The sequence below is a fragment of the Salvelinus sp. IW2-2015 genome, linkage group LG3 (genome assembly GCF_002910315.2).
Source record: "Salvelinus sp. IW2-2015 linkage group LG3, ASM291031v2, whole genome shotgun sequence".
In the NCBI taxonomy this organism is placed as follows: Eukaryota; Metazoa; Chordata; class Actinopteri; order Salmoniformes; family Salmonidae; genus Salvelinus; species Salvelinus sp. IW2-2015.
The window spans coordinates 2276066-2294658 of NC_036840.1; the positions used below are offsets into that span (position 1 = coordinate 2276066).

General features: G+C 45.5%; 2 protein-coding genes across 7 annotated transcripts in view; one reads left to right on the forward strand and one right to left on the reverse strand.

The window, feature by feature from the left end:
• Window positions 1-18593, reverse strand: part of LOC111982232 (muscarinic acetylcholine receptor M2-like) — a 452193-nt gene that overhangs the window by 236203 nt on the left and 197397 nt on the right. The gene's annotated exons all lie outside the window — the stretch shown is intronic.
• LOC111982161 (tubby-related protein 3-like) overlaps window positions 1-18593 on the forward strand; it is a 38820-nt gene that overhangs the window by 12734 nt on the left and 7493 nt on the right. For 2 of the 4 annotated variants that reach the window (XM_024013776.2, XM_024013775.3), the window contains exons 2-6: window positions 3525-3566; window positions 7566-7617; window positions 14686-14848; window positions 15853-16059; window positions 17916-18074. In XM_024013776.2, coding sequence (XP_023869544.1) covers window positions 3525-3566; window positions 7566-7617; window positions 14686-14848; window positions 15853-16059; window positions 17916-18074 — 623 coding nt within the window. Of the gene's footprint in view, window positions 1-3524; window positions 3567-7565; window positions 7618-9134; window positions 9524-14685; window positions 14849-15852; window positions 16060-17915; window positions 18075-18593 lie in introns of those variants that run through there. The other 2 variants (XM_024013779.3, XM_024013778.3) reach the window with 2 other exon arrangements.

The window sequence follows — 18593 nt, forward strand, 5'->3', positions numbered from 1 at the left end:
GTGACGTCACTCAGACTGGAAGATTGCATCCTTGTGATGTTGAACGCTGAAACTGGACTGGGCTGAAATGGCAGTGATGGGTATATTCGTCTCGGTGGCACGACTCCAAGGACTGTTTAAAGAAATGTTCGAGGCTGCTACTATGCATTATGTACTCAACTCTAGATTTGGGGCTGGGGATTACACAAAAACGCTGACTAGCTCGAATGCATGGGCTGCGAGGTATAAGGGCTGCAAGACTGGACTGGTTGAATGCTTAGGTGCTGTATTTGATTCACGACAGATATTGGCACATGAATGCGGCTTTGGTATATCACTCAACTGACTGGGCTGGATATGCTTGCAGGTAAGACAATGTAGGTCTGTAATTTTTCTCATAGGTAACCAACTGGACTGGCTGATTTGCCATGGGCTGGTAATGTGACCGCAAGACCGGATAGGCTGAATGCTAAAACTAGGATAAAATCTCAAGACAAACACATATGGCTGTAGTGCACTTTGTGCAGTTAATATTAACTTCTGAGCATGATTATGATTGACAATGCACATTGGAGATATGGCATATAATTTGAATACCAGAACTGGCAGCAGAAAGCATAGGATTAGTTGAGAAATATCTATAGGTCTGGACTGAACCTTAGTGGTTTGAATTGTTGCCAGAGTGATCGAAATGATAATACAACCGTTATTTATGCCTTGGCAGGGTATTCATTGACCAACTGACTGGTGTGATAGCAACTACTGACTCGAGATTATTGGCACCACTCTTGACGCATACACTGAAATTGCCTGCCTAGAGTCCCTTGGCAGTGAGTTATCGGAGCTTCAGCTGACTGGGTTTGAGACGAGCTCTCGCTGGAACAATCTTCAAGGCTGATCTCCTCGCAAAGCAGAAGTCTGGCTGTGCTATTATGGGTTCAGGTCGGCACAGAACTGCGCCTAGGCCACCTCCTCGAGGAGTGCCTGTCTTGGATAATGCACTTACATGTGAAACGGGCTAGGCAAACCTCGGTGTAGGATGTCACCCTTGAGCCTTGGCTGTCCTGAGTCGCTGTTGGATGGCTAGTGAAGGAACTCAACATGCAGACACGGACTTCAATCGCGGTGTTCTCTCGCATGCACTTTACAATGCTGAGTGGACGGTAAAGTTGCTTGTTTGGTCAAACTGAAATCCTCCGACGCGGGCTGAATTGGACCTGGTAGACCAATCCCAACATGTGTTGCACATCCTGGCCGCGTATACAAATCTACGAAGTGGAACGTTGCTGGATACGTGCTCGCTTGCTGGTACAACCCACTCATTGTACCGAGTGAAAAACAGTCGAGTTGCGCCCATAAGAATGATGTCTCCAACTCCTGATAGTAATGTCTGGGTGTTCACAAGTTATGGAGATGCTGAGCTGGGTTGATTATGCTGGCTGCCTGTAATATCGAGGTGACTGGTTGGTAATGGTCATCTGCCGAGTATACCTACTCTATCCTTAGAAATGTCTGCAACTGTCTCGCCTGGCTAGGAGATAACGGATCAGAATTTGAAGGAGAGTTGGTTCATGAAAGGCGAAAGGGATAGACCTATTTTTGTCTCATCAGACCAAACCATACACATTACTCCTGTCGAGTCCATCCGTTGGCTGGATCAGTCAATGGCATGGCAACCTTTCCAGATCGGACTCGGAGACGGACATGGCTGGCTGAGCAGGGGGACCTTGCGTGCGCTGCAGGATTTTAATCCATGACGGCGTAGTGTGTTACTAATGGTTTTCTTTGAGACTGTGGTCCAGCTCTCTTCAGGTCATTGACCAGGTCCTGCCGTGTAGTTCTGGGCTGATCCCTCACATTCCTCATGATCATTGATCCCCACGAGGTGAGATCTTGCATGGCGCCCAGACCGAGGGTGATTGACCGTGAATTCTTCCATTTTCTAATAATTGCCAACAGTTGTTGCCTTCTCACCAAGCTGCTTGGTATTGTCCTGTAGCCCATCCAGCCTTGTACAGGTCTACAATTTTCCCTGATGTCCTTACACAGCTCTCTGGTCTTGGCCATTGTGGAGAGGTTGGAGTCTGTTTGATTGAGTGTGTGGACAGGTGTCTTTATACAGGTAACGAGTTCAAACAGGGCATTTAATACAGGTATGAGTGGAGAACAGGAGGGCTTCTTAAAGAAAAACTAACAGGTCTGTGAGAGCCGGAATCTTACTGGTTGTAGGTGATAAATACTTATGTCATGCAATAAAATGCAAATTAATTACTTAAAAATCATACAATGTGATTTTCTGGATTTTTGTTTAGATTCCGTCTCTCACAGTTGAAGTGTACTATGATTAAAAATGACAGACCTTACGTGCTTTGTAAGTAGGAAAACCTGCAAAATCGGCAGTGTATCAAATACTTGTTCTCCCCACTGTATCTAAGTCATGATGAGCGGGACTGAGAGCTCCACTGTGAAATAAAACAATAAGAACTAGCCAAGACAGCAGCAGACAAGGCATATTGACATTAGAGAGAGGCATAAAGCAATCACAGTTGTTGATCGGGAGAGCTAAGACACCAATGGGTAAATGGCGCTGAATGTGCAGAGCGGGTCAGTTCGGTACATACAGGACAGGAGTTCGAGGCTGGGGCCGACAGATAAACAAAATGAGGTACCTTGTTACTGAAACAGACCAGGGGGCATCAACTGTGTAGCCGAGTGATCATAGGGTCCAATGAGCAGCAATAGGTGAGTCAGGGAGCCGTTCGGTAGACACTACTACGCTATGCGAGCGGGAGACACGGCGTTCAGGAAGCTAGCGGGCCGGGGCAAGCAGATGGTTCTTCGCGACATTATAACGGAATAGCCTGTTGAGACCACATTGGGGCGATTAAGTCGGTAGACTAGGCGTGATGGATCGGCGGGGCTCCGTGTCGACAGTAAAGGTTTCCAGGCCAATTGGCAAAAGAGGTATTGTAGCCCTAGAATTAGCTGGTATATGGGCCTAGCTCGAGGCTAGCTCAAGGCTAACTGGTGCTTTCTTCGGGACAGAGGCATGAAACATTGATTACCGCGTAGATGCCTGTGAAGTGAACAGAAAAACGGTGTCCTCCAAGTTTGATAGAGGTGGAGGACACTCAGTATATTCCCAGATTAAAGTATAGAAAGATGATACCCTGTGACTGATCAAGCAAATACACAGCACCCGATCAATGTTCATTCACTGTCTGGGGGACTGTGACCACGCCACGGTCATATAGGTGTTCATTCGTAGTACTACTGTACTGTCCTATGTCTGTTAGCTCAGATAGGCCTATTTTAGATACATGAAAAATAGATTGCTTGATATGTGTTATGGACAGGATCATTTTACATTTCCCTGTAAGCMAGAAAGATCATGTGCTTATCAAACTGAAGGACTACACCAGCATTGACACAGAGTACCAAAGCATCCCGTTTTAGCATCGTTCTTTTTGGTATCACTGATCTCTTGCTAACTCTATTCTTCTCTGTGTCCTGTGTTCCTGTTCGAAAACCCCATGGCCCTGAAGACCCTCCAGCTCCGCCAATTTCTCCTCTACCTTAACAGCAAGGTAAGTAACACAGATTTTGGATCTTAATTTGATCACCCTGTTGCAGGAGAACTTTCCTGCAATGCAGGAAATGTAAAACTTGGAGTGTATTTGAGGTTTATAAAGGCTTCTGAAGTTTGTAATTTCCACTTTGAAACTTGTCCATTAATTATAATCTACATAATAATTCACATTTCCTGTTGCTTCAAGATTATTATCCTGCTGTAGCAAACTGGCTCAAATTAAGGTCCTACATCTTTAGCACCCATCCATTAGAATACCTATAATTAACCATCCACCCAGGCACCCACAGCTTCCATCAACTAGTCATTTCATGGTCAAAGTATAATTGTTGTATTCATAGTAAGCTCCAATAGGTCAGTGTTCCAAAAGAGGTCAAACACCCTTTGGTAGTAACCATACACACCAAGTCTCCAGCCTTTCCCCAGTGGAGAGTATTCCCATTGCGTCTCCACCCAGGTCCCAAGCTGGACGGCTGTTGAAAAGAAAGAGTCCCCTGCTCCTCTTCCGCTCCTCCCCCTGGCCCTCCTCTGGCCACCCTACACTCTTAGAAAAACAYTTCTAAAAGGGTTCTTCGGCTGTCCCCATAGGATAAACTTTTGTGGTTCTAGGTAGAACCTGTTTTGGTTCTAGGTAGCACCCTTTTTGGTTCCATGTAGAACCYTCTGTAGAAAGGGTTCTACATGGAACCAAAAAGGGTTCTCCTATGGGGACAGCCGAAGAACCCTTTAAGGTTCTAGATAGCACCTTTTTTTTCTACGAGTGTAATGACCATGTGTAATTAACACCTCCCATCATCCTTCACTCGTCACTACTGTCACCAACACCTCAGGGCCATGTAATGGATTCCCTGTGGACAGATCTGCACGCCTGCATGGATAGTGCTGCACTGGGCTCATTAGACTTGAAGAGAGCTGTAACAATCAGTACACTAAAACGGAGTGCTCTGCAGGCTGCAGATGACTGATCATTCATGTTAAGCTAACCAAACAGGGGTTCTTGTTGAATAAATAGAKAAGCAACTCGCAAAGTCTGGTCCAAAACTCATTGGTTCAATGACATTGGCAACAATTCTTATTGCCACAGAATGTGGAATCTCAATCTGTAATAATTGACTTACTTACTTAGCTTAATGATTTTAATGAATTATTCTGAGGATGTCAGAGGACGTGGCCAAGTCATCGGTGTTGTTGTCTGTAATAATCTGAGTTCACGTAATAGACGGATGATGTATGCCTCTCAGCAGATGATCGTTCTGCTTTCTATTCCTCTTGGCATTTGGTGACTGTCCGTCAGAAGCGGTGCTGATGACGTAATGAGGCCCTTATATCCTCCAGCAGAGTGATGTGTCACGGACCTTATCCCAGACACCAGAAGTATCAGATTTACTGCTCAGAGGGAGAGCGAGAGTAAATCAGTGGTATGGAGAGATTGTTATTTACTGTAGATAGTTGTGCTTAATGAAGTTCTTGTCCTACTCCTGTAACACGTTCTGTCTGAATGGGAGATGTAAAGGGTATAATACAGCCCAGGCTGTTTGACAGCAACATATGTTATGAGCATGTAGACTGACAGAGAAATTAGTGAAGCCCAGAGATGTTAAATTGTTTTGAGAGATTTCAGCAGCTTGTTGCAGAACCTTGTTTTTTTTGTTCTCACAATCTTCAACATCCTCCATCACACACTCCCTCATCCTCCATCACACACTCCCCCATCCTCCATCACACACTTTCCCATTCCTCCATCACACACTCCCCCATCCTCCATCACACACTCCTCCATTCCTCCATCACACACTCCCCATCCTCCATTGCACACTCCCTCCATCCACAACTCCCCATCCTCCATCACACACTCCCCATCCTCCATCACACACTCCCCCATCACACACTCCCCATCTCTATCACACACTCCCCCATCCTCTATCACACACTCCCCATCCTCCATCACACACTCCCCATCCTCTATCACACACTCCCCCATCCTCCATCACCCCCCATCCTCCATTACACACCCCCATCCTCTATCACACACTCCCCATCCTCCATCACCCCCCCATCTCCATTCACACACTCCCCCCATCACACACTCCCCCATCCTCCATCACACACTCCCCCATCCTCCATCACACACTCCTCCCATCACACACTCCCCCCATCCTCCATCGCACACTCCCCCATCACACACTCCCCCATCCTCTATCACACACTCCCCCATCCTCTATCACACACTCCCCCATCCTCCATCACACACTCCCCCATCCTCATCACACACTCCCTCCATCACACACTCCCCCCATCCCTCCAGTCACACACTCCCCCATCACACACTCCCCATCCCTCCATCACACACTCCCTCATCCTCCATCACACACTCCCTCCATCACACACTCCCCCATTCCTCCATCACCCCCCCCCCCCCCCCCCCAAGGCTGTGCTCTTTGCAGGAGTGTCTTGGTAGGTAATGTCTGTCAGTGAGAGTGTCTTGTAGATTATGTCTGTCATTGAGAGTGTCTTTGTAGTTATGTCTGTCTTGTAGGTTATGTCTGTCAGTGAGAGTGTCTTGTAGGTTATGTCTGTCAATGAGAGTGTCTTGTAAGCGTTATGTCTGTCAATGAGAGTGTCTGTAGTTATGTCTGTCAGAAAGAGTGTCTTGTAGTTATGTCTGTCAGTAAGAGTGTCTTGTGGTTATGTCTGTCTAAGAGTTGTTGTAGTGTAGTGAGTGTCTTGGTTCTATGTCTGTCAGAGAGTGTCTTGTAGGTTATGTCTGTCAGTAAGAGTGTCTTTGTAGTTATGTCTGTCGTGATGATGTCTTGTAGTGATTATGTCTGTAGTAAGAGTGTCTTGTAGGTTATGTCTGGCAGTGGAGAAGTATCTTGTAGGTTATGTCTGTCAATGAGAGTGTCTTGTAGGTTATGTCTGTCAGTAAGAGTGTCTTGTAGGTTATGTCTGTCAGTGATAGTGTCTTGTAGGTTATGTCTGTGGCTGGGTAGAGTAGCGATGGGTTCCTCTAACTCGCTCTGTGCCTCTGAATAGACTCCCACTGCTACTCCCACCTTCTTCTCATCCTCCACTGTAGCTTAGCAACATGTACCCAGCAGGCCTTTTCACAGGAGTCCAGGAAAAGTCGGCCCAAACAACAGCCACCACTCTGACGGCCAGAGACAGAACTCTATGGAGAACTGTGTTTTAGATGTAACTGCTGTTGCTTTGTAGCACGGTGGTGCTGCTGCCTGATGCGTTGTTCTATTGCATTATACAGTCCTGATACAGTATCATTTTTGACCTCACAAGGAAAGTGAGGAGTTTTGTAGCTCGAGCCCTAAGCTTTTCTCGGTCAAGTTAGCCTACGTGGTCATGAACAACTCCTGGACAAAATGATATCTATTAACAACTACAGGTTTTTTTTACAGTGTGCAGATCATGCAGTCAGGCTAAGCTCAAACAGTTCTAGCCTAAGGTATGACAGTAATCCTYTATGACAGTCTTAGTTATGTCCAGCAGTGACACTGCTTTTTCAAGCGAACACCTTGGTAACGTTCAATTCTAGCTCTGCCAGGAGATTTCAGTGCATTGTCCGCAGTTATTATTCACAGCAGCGATGCCCCCTGGTGGAATTCCATTGAAAATCATTAGTGTCATTGTAAGTGACAACAGGGTAGGCTTGGGCGATATACCATATATCGGGGTATTTAGATATACCGATGGTATGATTTTCAATACCTTTTTTAAAAAGAAATAAGGCCCCTTGTGTGCACTTCCGGTAATACCAAATTCCCCCTGTATGGCACAGAAACGGTATGYAAATCTGCATACRAACCAACCTCGATCGGGGGTGCATTCATTAGTGACCACTGTAGCAAATAGTTTCTTATTGGAAAGATAACAGATGAGACCCAGATAACAGATTCATATTAACCACAGAACCACTTCTATTATGTCTCAGTCAGATATGAGTTATGAGTGGATAGTAACCATTTTGTCTTTCGTCTCTTCTCAGTGCCCTTGATGATGACAGCACCAGCCTCAGGCAGCAGAAGCTGGAAAAGCAGGTAATGACTACCCTTTTTAAACACATTAAACTAGTTACGCCACATACAGCACCTGCCCAGCATCATAGCAACCCTATAGACACTACGGCTCCCATATAGACACTACGGCTCCAATAGACTTGTTCAGGGGGGACGCAGACATCGAGTCAGTCTATGTGCCTACCAATAATTTGCAAATAAATTAATAAAATTAATAAATAAAWAAATAAAAAATCCTACAATGTGATTTTCTGGATTTCTTTTCCTCATTTTGTCTGTCATAGTTGAAGTGTACCTATGATGAAAATTACAGGCCTCTCTCATCTTTTTAAGTGGGAGAACTTGCACAATTGGTAGCTGACTAAATACTTTTTTGCCCCACTGTATGTCATGAGTGTTCTATTTATGATGCAGAAATGACCAGACTAGTCCATATTATTTATATCTAGAGGCATTTTGTGTTTGATGTTTTGGTTGTTTTTGGTGTCTTTTCATGTTTTTGTCAGAATTGTTTTTGAGGTCTCAGTCCATGTTTATAGCTGTGAGCCTGTCAAGCTTGAACATTTGAATGGCAGCAAGTGTATAAATGACCTTGTTTTCTGCCTCCGGTGTCACTCAGGCTATGAATTTCCGACCATCGGCACAGTAAGGCTGATTGTCATGAAACCGAGGGAAAACAGGGTGTCTTTGAACTCTTTTATTTTCGAAGGAAGTACAATTTGTCCAATTAGTAGAAAGAAAAGTATTTGTCCGGAAGTGAATTGTTTTAGCACTCATTGTAGAGATAAAGCACCAATCTGCTCCTTTCTCAGCGAACAGCTCTTCCTGGTCTGCGTGTCTGATGATTGTCCCTTACAATCCCTCCTGCCTGCAGTAACCTTATCACTACCCACGCTGCTTTAAAGTGAAACGGACTGATTTGGTTTAAGAAACCAGCCTTAAGCAACAGTCACACAATGGAGTAAAAGATTGATGAGATGATTGGTAGGCACATAGACTGACTCGATGTCTGTGTCCCAAATGGCACCCTGTTCCCTACATAGTGCACTACTTCTGACCAGAGCCTAACAAAGTAGTGCACTATGTAGGGAATAACCGTAGAAAGGTTTCAGTAGACAGAGTATGTGTAGTACGCTGTATGCCTACAGATGTAGGATCTGAATTTGATCACATTTGTTGCTGAGAATTTGTAGTGCATTTGAGTTTTAAAAAGGCTTCTAAAGTTTGTAACCCTAAACCTAACTCCTAACCACTAACCCCTTACCCTAACCTTAAATCTAACTCTTAACCTAACCCCTAACTTAAAATGGCCTTTGTCCTTATGAGGACATGAGAAATGTCCCCACAAGGGAGAATTTTCCTTGTTTTACTATCCTTGTGGGGACTTGTGGGGATTTTAGGTCCCCACAAGGATAGAAAAACCAACCAACCAACCCACACACACAAACACAGCCCCCCCCCCCCCCCCCCCCATAGCTCTTACTCTATCGCTGTCTGACACTCGCAGCACCTCTATCCCCCTCCCCCCCTCCCTTTCTCCATCTCACTCATTCTCTCTCTCTTCCTCACTCTGCCCCGGGGTGCTTACGACCGCTGATTCAGTTAGTGACAGTGACCACCCAGACACACGCACATACACTCTAGTTCTCTCTCACACACACGCTGAGGAGGAGACACGGACTCAGAGTGAGAGGGAAGCTGGTGTTGCGTGGTTATCCTTGTGTTAGTTGTCTGATCTGAAATCCTGATCCAGGATCCAAGTGTAGTGGAGGGTAGGGAGACAGAGGCATGCCCGGCAAGAGTGCTGCTCGGTGGGGGAGAGTTTAGACGTGACGGGGTCTCACAGAGCATGGAACCCTGAGCTCCACAGAGAAACTTCTGCACTTCACTGTTACTCTCTGTCCCACTCCGGACACCAATGGACAGGGTGGGTCAGCACCTCTTATTCTCTGTTCTGTTTATGTCATTTATGGTTGACTATTTTGATCTGTGTGTATTTTGGTGTGTATATTTCTGTGTGTGAGTGTGTGTGTGTGTGTTTGCATATGTACGTGCTTGCGTGTGTGTACTGTGCATGTGTGCTAGCATTTGATTTCAGCTCATCCTGGTGATATCATTGTTATAGCCTGTCTCTGGTGGGACACACTTCCGTGGATGTGGGATATCTCCTAGTCTGCTATTTTCATTAGCCTCCTATGTCTTGTTTTAGGTCTGTACAATGTCTTTCTCCCAAAGCCTTAGGACGGTGAATGAAACAGTATATTGAGTCATATCCTTTCCTCATATCCTATCCTCTTTAAGTCTTTTGTTTAAATGGACAATAATACAATGGATTGTTTTAATTGTAGGGCAGTTTTGTTTCTAGTAGCCTACGTTCTTTTCTCCAGTTTTTCAAAAAAGATTCTGATATTTAATCATTTAGAGGTATGATCTGTGTAATGGTGGTGTACTGGGATCTAATAGCCTATTCAACAGATTCTATCAACTCTTTATGTTGCTGTTTGAATATGCACATAGTTGAACAATTAGTAGCTTAAATATTCCTCATTTTCCAGCCATACTCTATGTTCTGGTTATACACTCTTAGAAAAAAGGGTTCCAAAAGGGTTCTTCGACTGGACCCATAGGATAACCCTTTTTTGGGTTCCATGTAGAATCCTCTGTAGAAAGGGTTCTACAAAGAACCCAGAAGGGTTCCTTCTATACCTGGAACCCAAAAGGGCTCCTTCTATACATGGAACCAAAGGAGTTCTACCTGGAACCCAAAAGGGTTCCTTCTATACATGGAACCAAAGGAGTTCTACCTGGAACCTAAAAGGGTTATTTAAAGGGTTCTCCTATGGGGACAGCCGTATAACTGTTCAACGTTCTAGATAGAAAAAAAGGTGCTAAGAGTGTAGTCCAAGCAAACTAGGAACTAGGTTTGAGTTCTGTTCAGTTTGGATAAGGTTAATTCAGTGAAGTGAAGTTTCGTTGCCGCTGATGAGTTCTGTCAGCGAGTGAGACAGTTCAGTGTGCTCTACTGCTGTCAGTTCTAGTGAGGTAACCGTTCTGTAAAAACGTTATTATGAGTTAAATCCAGGAGTGGCCATTGCTAAGATTCCAGCAGCAATAGCATCTTAGTTACAGATCAATATCACACCAGTAAGAGAAAAACAGCTTACACGAATATAGCTAACATTTCCCAGACAGTTTACACAGGAAGACTACTGTTAGCCAGTTTACACAGGAAGACTACTGAGCCAGTTTACACAGGAAGACTACTGCTAGCCAGTTTACACAGGAAGACTACTGACCATTGCTACCCAGTTTACACAGGAAGACTACTGTTAGCCAGTTTACACAGGAAGACTACTGTTAGCCAGTTTACACAGGAAGACTAACTGCTAGCCAGTTTACACAGGAAGACTACTGTAGCCAGTTACACAGGAAGACGACTGCTAGCCAGTTTACACAGGAAGACTACTGTTAGCCAGTTTACACACAGGAAGACTACTGTTAGCCAGTTTACACAGGAAGACTACTGCTAGCCAGTTTACACAGGAAGTCTACTGCTAGCCAGTTTACACAGAAAGTCTACTGCTAGCCAGTTTACACAGGAAGTCTACTGTTAGCCATTTAACACAGGAAGTCTACTGTTAGCCAGTTTACACAGGAAGACTACTGCTGGCCAGTTTACACAGGAAGACTACTGACTGCCAGTTTACACAGGAAACTACTGCTAGCCAGTTTTAAACACAGGAAGACGACTGATGCAGTCCAGTTTACACAGGAAGACTACTGCTAGCCAGTTTACACAAGATGACTACTGCTAGCCAGTTTAAGCACAGGAAGTCTACTGCTAGCCAGTTTAACACAGGAATACTACTGCTGGCCAGTTTACACAGGATGACTACTGCTAGCCAGTTTACACAGGAAGACACTGCTAGCCAGTTTACACAGGAAGACTACTGCTACCAGTTACACAGGATGACTACTGCTAGCCAGTTTACACAGGATGACTACTGCTGGCCAGTTTACACAGGATGACTACTGCTAGCCAGTTTACACAGGAAGAACTACTGCTAGCCAGTTTACACAGGAAGACGACTGCTAGCCAGTTTTACACAGGAAGACTACTGTTAGCCCATTTGTTGTGTTTCCACAGGATGACTACTGCTGGCCAGTTTACACAGATGACTACTGCTGCCAGTTTACACAGGGACTGACTCGCTGCCAGTTTCACACGGAAGACTACTGTTAGCCAGTTTTATTTACACAGGAAGACTACTGCTAGCCAGTTTACACAGGAAGACTACTGCTAGCCAGTTTACACAGGATGACTACTGCTAGCCAGTTTACACAGGATGACTACTGCTAGCCAGTTTACACAGGATTACTACTGCTGCCCAGAGCAAAGAGGGAAGACAAAGAAAAAAAACTAGACAAAAGGGCTTCAAAGTTTAATCAGATCCTGTGTCAGATGTTTGGCTCATTTTTAAGTAGGATCTCATCGTGAAGCATTGTGGGGCTTTTGTTTCTTGTTTACATGGAATCTGTATCCTGTGTCCAAATTAACAGTCTGTTTCATTATGATAATCCATTCAGATGTTTTATTCATTTGTCTGCTATTTTTAGCCTTAGAAGAAAACGAAGAGGTGAGCCCTGTTCCCCTCTTAAAGGGATACTTCGGGATTGTATCTACTTCCCCAGAGTCAGATGAACTCGTGGATACAATTTGTATGTCTCTGTGTGCAGTTTGAAGGAAGTTCCTAACTAGCGTTATCGCAATTGATAAGTAGTGTTAAATCAAGGACTGGAAGTCTCTTGTAATTGCTAGCATGCTAGTAGCTAGCATAGACGTCCAGTCATTGGGCTAACGCTAGTTAGCATTCGCTCGCAAAACTACCTCTAACTTCCTTCATACTGYATGCAGAGACATAAAAATGCTATTTATTAGTTCATCTGACTCTGGAGAAGTAAAGAAAGGGCTTCATTGCCAAAAGCCCYAAATGTCCCTTTAAAACAAAGCCTGTTTGAAATGTAAACCATCAGARTCCAAGGTGAAACCATTAAGCTCCCAGAGGCCTTTCATCTGGTCTTATTTGCATTTTAATCAAAGACAAAGTCTGGGTATTTAATGAATATTATTTTTCAGGTGTCAGATAGAAGCAGGCCATGGTAGTGTGTGTGTGCACGTGCGTGCGTGTGTGTGTAGGTATGAGCGTGCGTGTCTGTGCTTTTGTGTGTGTGCGCCTGTGTTGCATTGACCCTGAATGTGTGTGTTGCGTTAGCCCTGAGTAATAAAACCTTTCTGTAGTGGTGGTTAATCAGCCCAATGAGGCTTCAGAGAGACAAGGACCTCTCGTCTCTTTCCAGCCCAGTTCATCACTAAACACCACTTGTTGTTTTGATGCTCCCCACTAATTGAGGCAGTTACGTAACCCATCGCCTGCTTTGACCAGAGACCAGGACTGCAGGGCCAGCTGATAAATGTCACCATAATTCATGGAAATTGACAATTTCTCTAGTGTGAAGCTTTTTTATATTCATAGAGACATTGTGCTGTGTATTGTCTAGCCAGAAATCTAAAGGGGGCCAACCCTCGTCGCTGTTGTCCCTAGTTTCCCAGAGCGTTTGTGATGGCTGTGACAATGTCAGCTCTAATGATCCCACTGCCTTGTCACTGTCCCCTGTCCCCAGTTTCTCTGTCCCCGTACTGAACAGAGCCTCAGCCAGCACAGCACAGAGTTATNGCTCTAATGATCCCACTGCCTTGTCACTGTCCCCTGTCCCCAGTTTCTCTGTCCCCGTACTGAACAGAGCCTCAGCCAGCACAGCACAGAGTTATAGGGTTCCACAGGAAGCAGCATTTCCAACTCTAGGTTTACTAAAGTAGTTTGAATTGTTTGCACTGTATTTTAAGCACTCTGTTACTTTGTCTCATAATATATTTAACAACAGTCTAGGCTTACTTGTCCAGGACACATGTAACAGGTTTTTCTAAATTGATTTCAATGGATTTGTTGCTGAAGGTTCCTTCACTGAGTAGCTAACTCTCTTATGTCCCATTTCCTCTAGTGGTATTGCTAGGATACAAATGTCCATTATTCTGTGACCTTTACTATGAGATAAATATAGCCTAGCCAACCTTACCTCACCTGTTRTGTTTCTATGCGAGTTGCATATTCTGCCTTCCAATTTAGTGTCAAAGATACTGAAGGAAGAAAACATGACATTTTACTGTGGCTGAATGATTTGCCAGGTCGGGTCATGACGCTTGTGTGTGTTGTTTACAAAGCCATCTGGGGTTCCATTTTGAGATTCACATTGAATGGCCATCATGTTCTGTCCTCTCCCCCAACAACAGTGGGAGTGGTGAAAAGACAACCACAAAGAATGTGGTGTCAAGGACACTGACACTGTTACCATAGGAACATGCATCTTGTTTGACATCCCTGAAACGAAGCTGGCAAGCTACGATACTGCGTTTTTTGCTCATTTGTTTTGTCATATTGCTTAAGATAACTCTGTTTTTCAAAACACCAACACCGGTGGTTTTTCGATCAWAGTGTCCCAAGTATCTGATAAGGACAGAGTTGTTACTGATTGTCTGGTTCTCAGCATTTTGAGTGATCTGGAAAAGGTCTAAGGCTGTCTGTATAAGGTTGAATATAGATTAGTGTCTGGCTTGAGGATGAGGAAGTCAGGGGGGTTTAAAGTAATTCTTCCCCAGAGTCAGATGAACTCAGATGAGTTGTATGTCTCCTCATCCAGTAGGAAGGAAGTTAGCGGTAGTTTCGCGAGCCAATGCTAACTAGTGTTCGAGCAATGACTGGAAGTACACAGTCTACAGGTATGCATTACATAGCAGCCAGACCTCTATGATTAAAGAGTGTTTTAATGAGGGAAAGGGATGGTGTCCTCATGGACTGTGGGGAAGAGAGGCCAGGTATACCTGGACAGATACAGGTAGGGTCCAGAGAGAGAGGATCACTAGAGCCTTATCACCAGCTGTCAGTCCAGCTGTCAGTTTAGGGCAGGGACGGCCGGACGGACAGACAATATTTGCATGGTATACTCTCACTGTCGTAACCCCCCCGTCCACAGAGGGCGCTGTTGGAGCAGAAGCAGCGGCGGAAGCGGCAGGAGCCTCTGATGGTGCAGCCSAACCCAGAGGCCCGGCCCAGGCGCTCCAGGCCTCGGCGCAGTGAGGAGCAGGCCCCGTTGGTGGAGTCACGCCTCAGCATCACCAGTGATGTAATCATGGACGGTGAGCCTTGGTTCTTGGGGTTAGCTACTGTACGAGCTATTTTCTGGGGTCAGATCACACGATCAGGATAAAGTAATGGGTCTGAGGAAGCAGGATCAGTGCTGAGTGATTGAACCCCAGTCCACAGTCAGATATAGACAGTTGTTGGCTATGAAGAAGAATACTTTAATGATCCATTTGCTTTCCAGTCCAGAGTGAGGGCAGTATGTCAGGTGAGGACAGTGAGAGGGAGTGGTGGGAGAAGGTGGGGCCAGGCCCCATGTTGCCCAGGAAAGCAGGGAGAGGGTCAGTCATGGAGTTCACTCTGGAGGAGCAGAGTGGCCTTCCAGATCGAGGTAGAGGAAACCAGTCAGGAAATACAAGACTAGAGAAAAGTGTTTATATAGAATAGGATTATAAACATTGGTACATCCCACTTCTGATACCAATCACCTGTACATTGGCATGCAACGTATGTTAGTCTCTCACATACTGTGATACAATGTTATAAAATGTTCCTCCAAACAATCAGGAAACYAATATATTGAGGAGTGTGTGTGTGGTGCGTACGTGTGTCTAATAACGCCTCCCTCAGTCTTGGGACGTGTGGAGAAGCGCCTGTTCAAGGTAGTGGAGGAGACACCCAGGAAGCTGTTCTCTCTGATGCCCAGAGGGGCCTTCAGATGGGGAGGAGAGAGTCACATTCAGAGAGGCAGAGCAGCGTTCAGACTTTCAGGCAAGAAAAGGGCCACCTGCTCAGTGCAGCATATCACTCCATGGCACAAGGCTAAGCTCTGACATGAACATAGAGGAGAGGTTCTACAGAGAAACGCAGCTGCAAGCAGACGGCTAAGTAATAAGGAGTAGGTACAAATCAAATCACCTCAGGGAAGCACAGATAGAAATATAGGAATACAGAACAGCTCTTGGAGAAGTAAACAGCTGGGTGCTCAAAKACACAGACATGCAGGGCAAAGTCATTAACATAATTCAAAAAACGTCGGTGAATGCGCCCCACCCTGCAGGTATCGACGGCCCTGCTGCCTTCATGGGCTCTGAGGCCCCAGACCTGGGTACCAAGATCCAGATTCTGTCGGTGAGCAAGTCCCAGCCCCTGTCCCTGTCCCAGCCGCTGCACCAGTCTCCCCTCGCCGAGGAGCCTGACCGGGACGGGGACACGGAGACTCTGCTGGAGCCCAAGACGGACATCCACGAGCTGCTGCAGAAACGAGGTGAGCCGGGGGGGGGGCTTGAGAAGGGGGTTAGGGAGTCAGGACAGCCAGTTTGGACAGAAGATAGGAGTGTTAAAGTAGAGTGTTATAAAGAGTTCTGTCATTAGGTAAGGCTGCGGGGTTTCTTGAACACCTTACCTGACCAGGAAATACTCTGGGGCCTAGTTATGGTCAGACCATGTGACCAGGAAATACTCTGGGGCCTAGTTATGGTCAGACCATGTGACCAGGAAATAGTCCTAGCCCTATGACCTACACAGCACAGACAATGTCTCATACGCAGTAGTGCTATAGACAGAAGACCTAGGAGAGTGTGTACACATGCGAGTCAGTCATTTATATCCTCATCGTCATCTACCCTGATAAATCCTCTGGGTCGCCTCAGCACACGAATACCAAGCAGCTTCAGAGATCACATCCCGTCTGCTGCTCTGGCGGGCCTCACGGCTACACCGACAGGGCACTCAATATAAGTGTCTCTTTCACACCTCTGGGCTGGTAGAGGCACTTTGTAGTCTAGTGAGAGGACAGGCTGAACTGAGAGAGAGAGAGAGAAATGCAGGGTAGAGTGAGAGGTAGGGGGTGAGAAGATAAAGAAAGCAAAGGAGGACAGATGAGAAATGGGAGCATATCTGGTCAACATCGTTGTTCAGGGACAGTCTCAAGAACTTTGAAGGTTGTGGTTTATTGTTGCTGCTGTCCTTTAAGTTGCTCTCATTAAAAGCCATTGCACAGTGCTAAAACCTTTTCCCTGCTCTGGGATACTACCTTCTCCCAGGGCTGTGGTGCTGCAGTGTGCAGTTAGAGAGCCGGCGGAGGGCGAGAGTGAGAAATTGATCATTTTGTAAGGGGCAAGAGTAGCATCCACCTACAACACTACCTATTTATGCCACCTCCCCTCCTTCTGGCAGGTTCACGAAGAGTGTTGAAGTCTCTTTCATTTCCTGAGACTAATTCAATATCATTCTGTACTGTTACTGTGCTAAATGACAAGCTAAATTAAGATAGCCAGGTCTATTTTACCTTTATTTAACTAGGCATGTCAGTTAAGAACAAATTCTTATATTCAATGACAGCCTAGGAACAGTGGGTTAACTGCCTTGTTCAGGGGATTCGATCTCYCAACCTTTCGTTTACTAGTCCAACGCTCTAACCACTAGGCTACGCTGCCGCCCTATATCCYGGAGAGAGATGTATTACCTAGTTAAACCTGAGACCCAGATTAAGGGCAGCATATCACTGCATTAGCCTCAGTTTTTAAGGATCTTCTCCTGGACAGCAACAAGAGGGCAGGTGACACTCCCCTCTCAATAATGCAAATGTTCATCATGAATGAACGAATGCTTAGTGCTACTGAGATCCAGCCTGTCCTCAGGTGCCTTAGATAGTGCCTGGCTGCCCAATCAGTTTTATTTCCCAGTGTAAACTAATTGAAATGGAAACAGCAAAGGATTAGTAATAGCCTACTGCCTCCATTTGGATTTGACTTGGGGACGCTATTCAATCAAAACTGGTCAGCGAGTTCCCAAGGTAAAGTTCTTCATGTGCTGCTAGACCGAAGTTTTGGTTTTACAACCTGAGCATCGAGCCCTTTCTTTTTAAGAAAAGTTGTATTTTCAGAACGTATTGACATTTCCATTTGGCTGATTTAGTAAAAGAAGTGAATATACAAGACTTTGTTMTTTTAATTGATGCCTTTGAGTCACTATTAGAATGTAGCTGACATTTGCGGTCTGTATTTAATGTTTGGCAGTACTCTGACATTTAGACACATCTCTGGGGCTAGATGGAGTGAACACCACTGTGCACATATTGTTTCTAGCCACATTGGCCAATACATATGTGTCTGTCTGCAGAGGCGTGGGACATCTCTCTCAGCCCCTCCCCCTCTCTGATTGACCCCGCCAACGACAGGGTGGTCCAGTTGGTTGGTGCAGTGGAGGAGGGCCCAGAGGAGGGGCCGGAGGAGGGGCCAGAGCGCCCACTGTCTGCCAGGGAGAAACTACTCCAGTCAGGTAGTAGAGAGCAGCCTGCCGTTCCCATGGTGACAGGGCTGGAGTGAAGGTTGTTGGGTTTCTGTCTCTCTCCCTCCCTCCTTTCCTCTCTGTGCAGCACTAACTCTATGGAGCAGAGGTGAAACTGAGGGAGGATACAACAACAGTGAATTATATAGTAACTGGTAATAACCTAGTCATTGGACYTAAAGTGCTAGATATCATACTCTGGCTTCAAGACACACCGAAGAAAACAGGTTAATATTTCTTGTATCATCAACAATGGAACACATTGAGAGCGGACATTTMTCCCCTGCTCACTTTGAATTCTGCTATTGCATCMAAAAAWWWWWTTCTCATTAAAATATTCCACAGCACCAGCCAGCGTCATGGCTGGTAAATCCAATTAGCAGCATTACTGACACCTGTCCAGAGCAGCTCCCACAGAGGCCTGTCTGACCACACCGTGCTGGGTCTMTCTGGCTGGRATCTCWCAATAGGATTTCTGCTTTCCCTCGTTCCTAACTAACCCCTTTACAT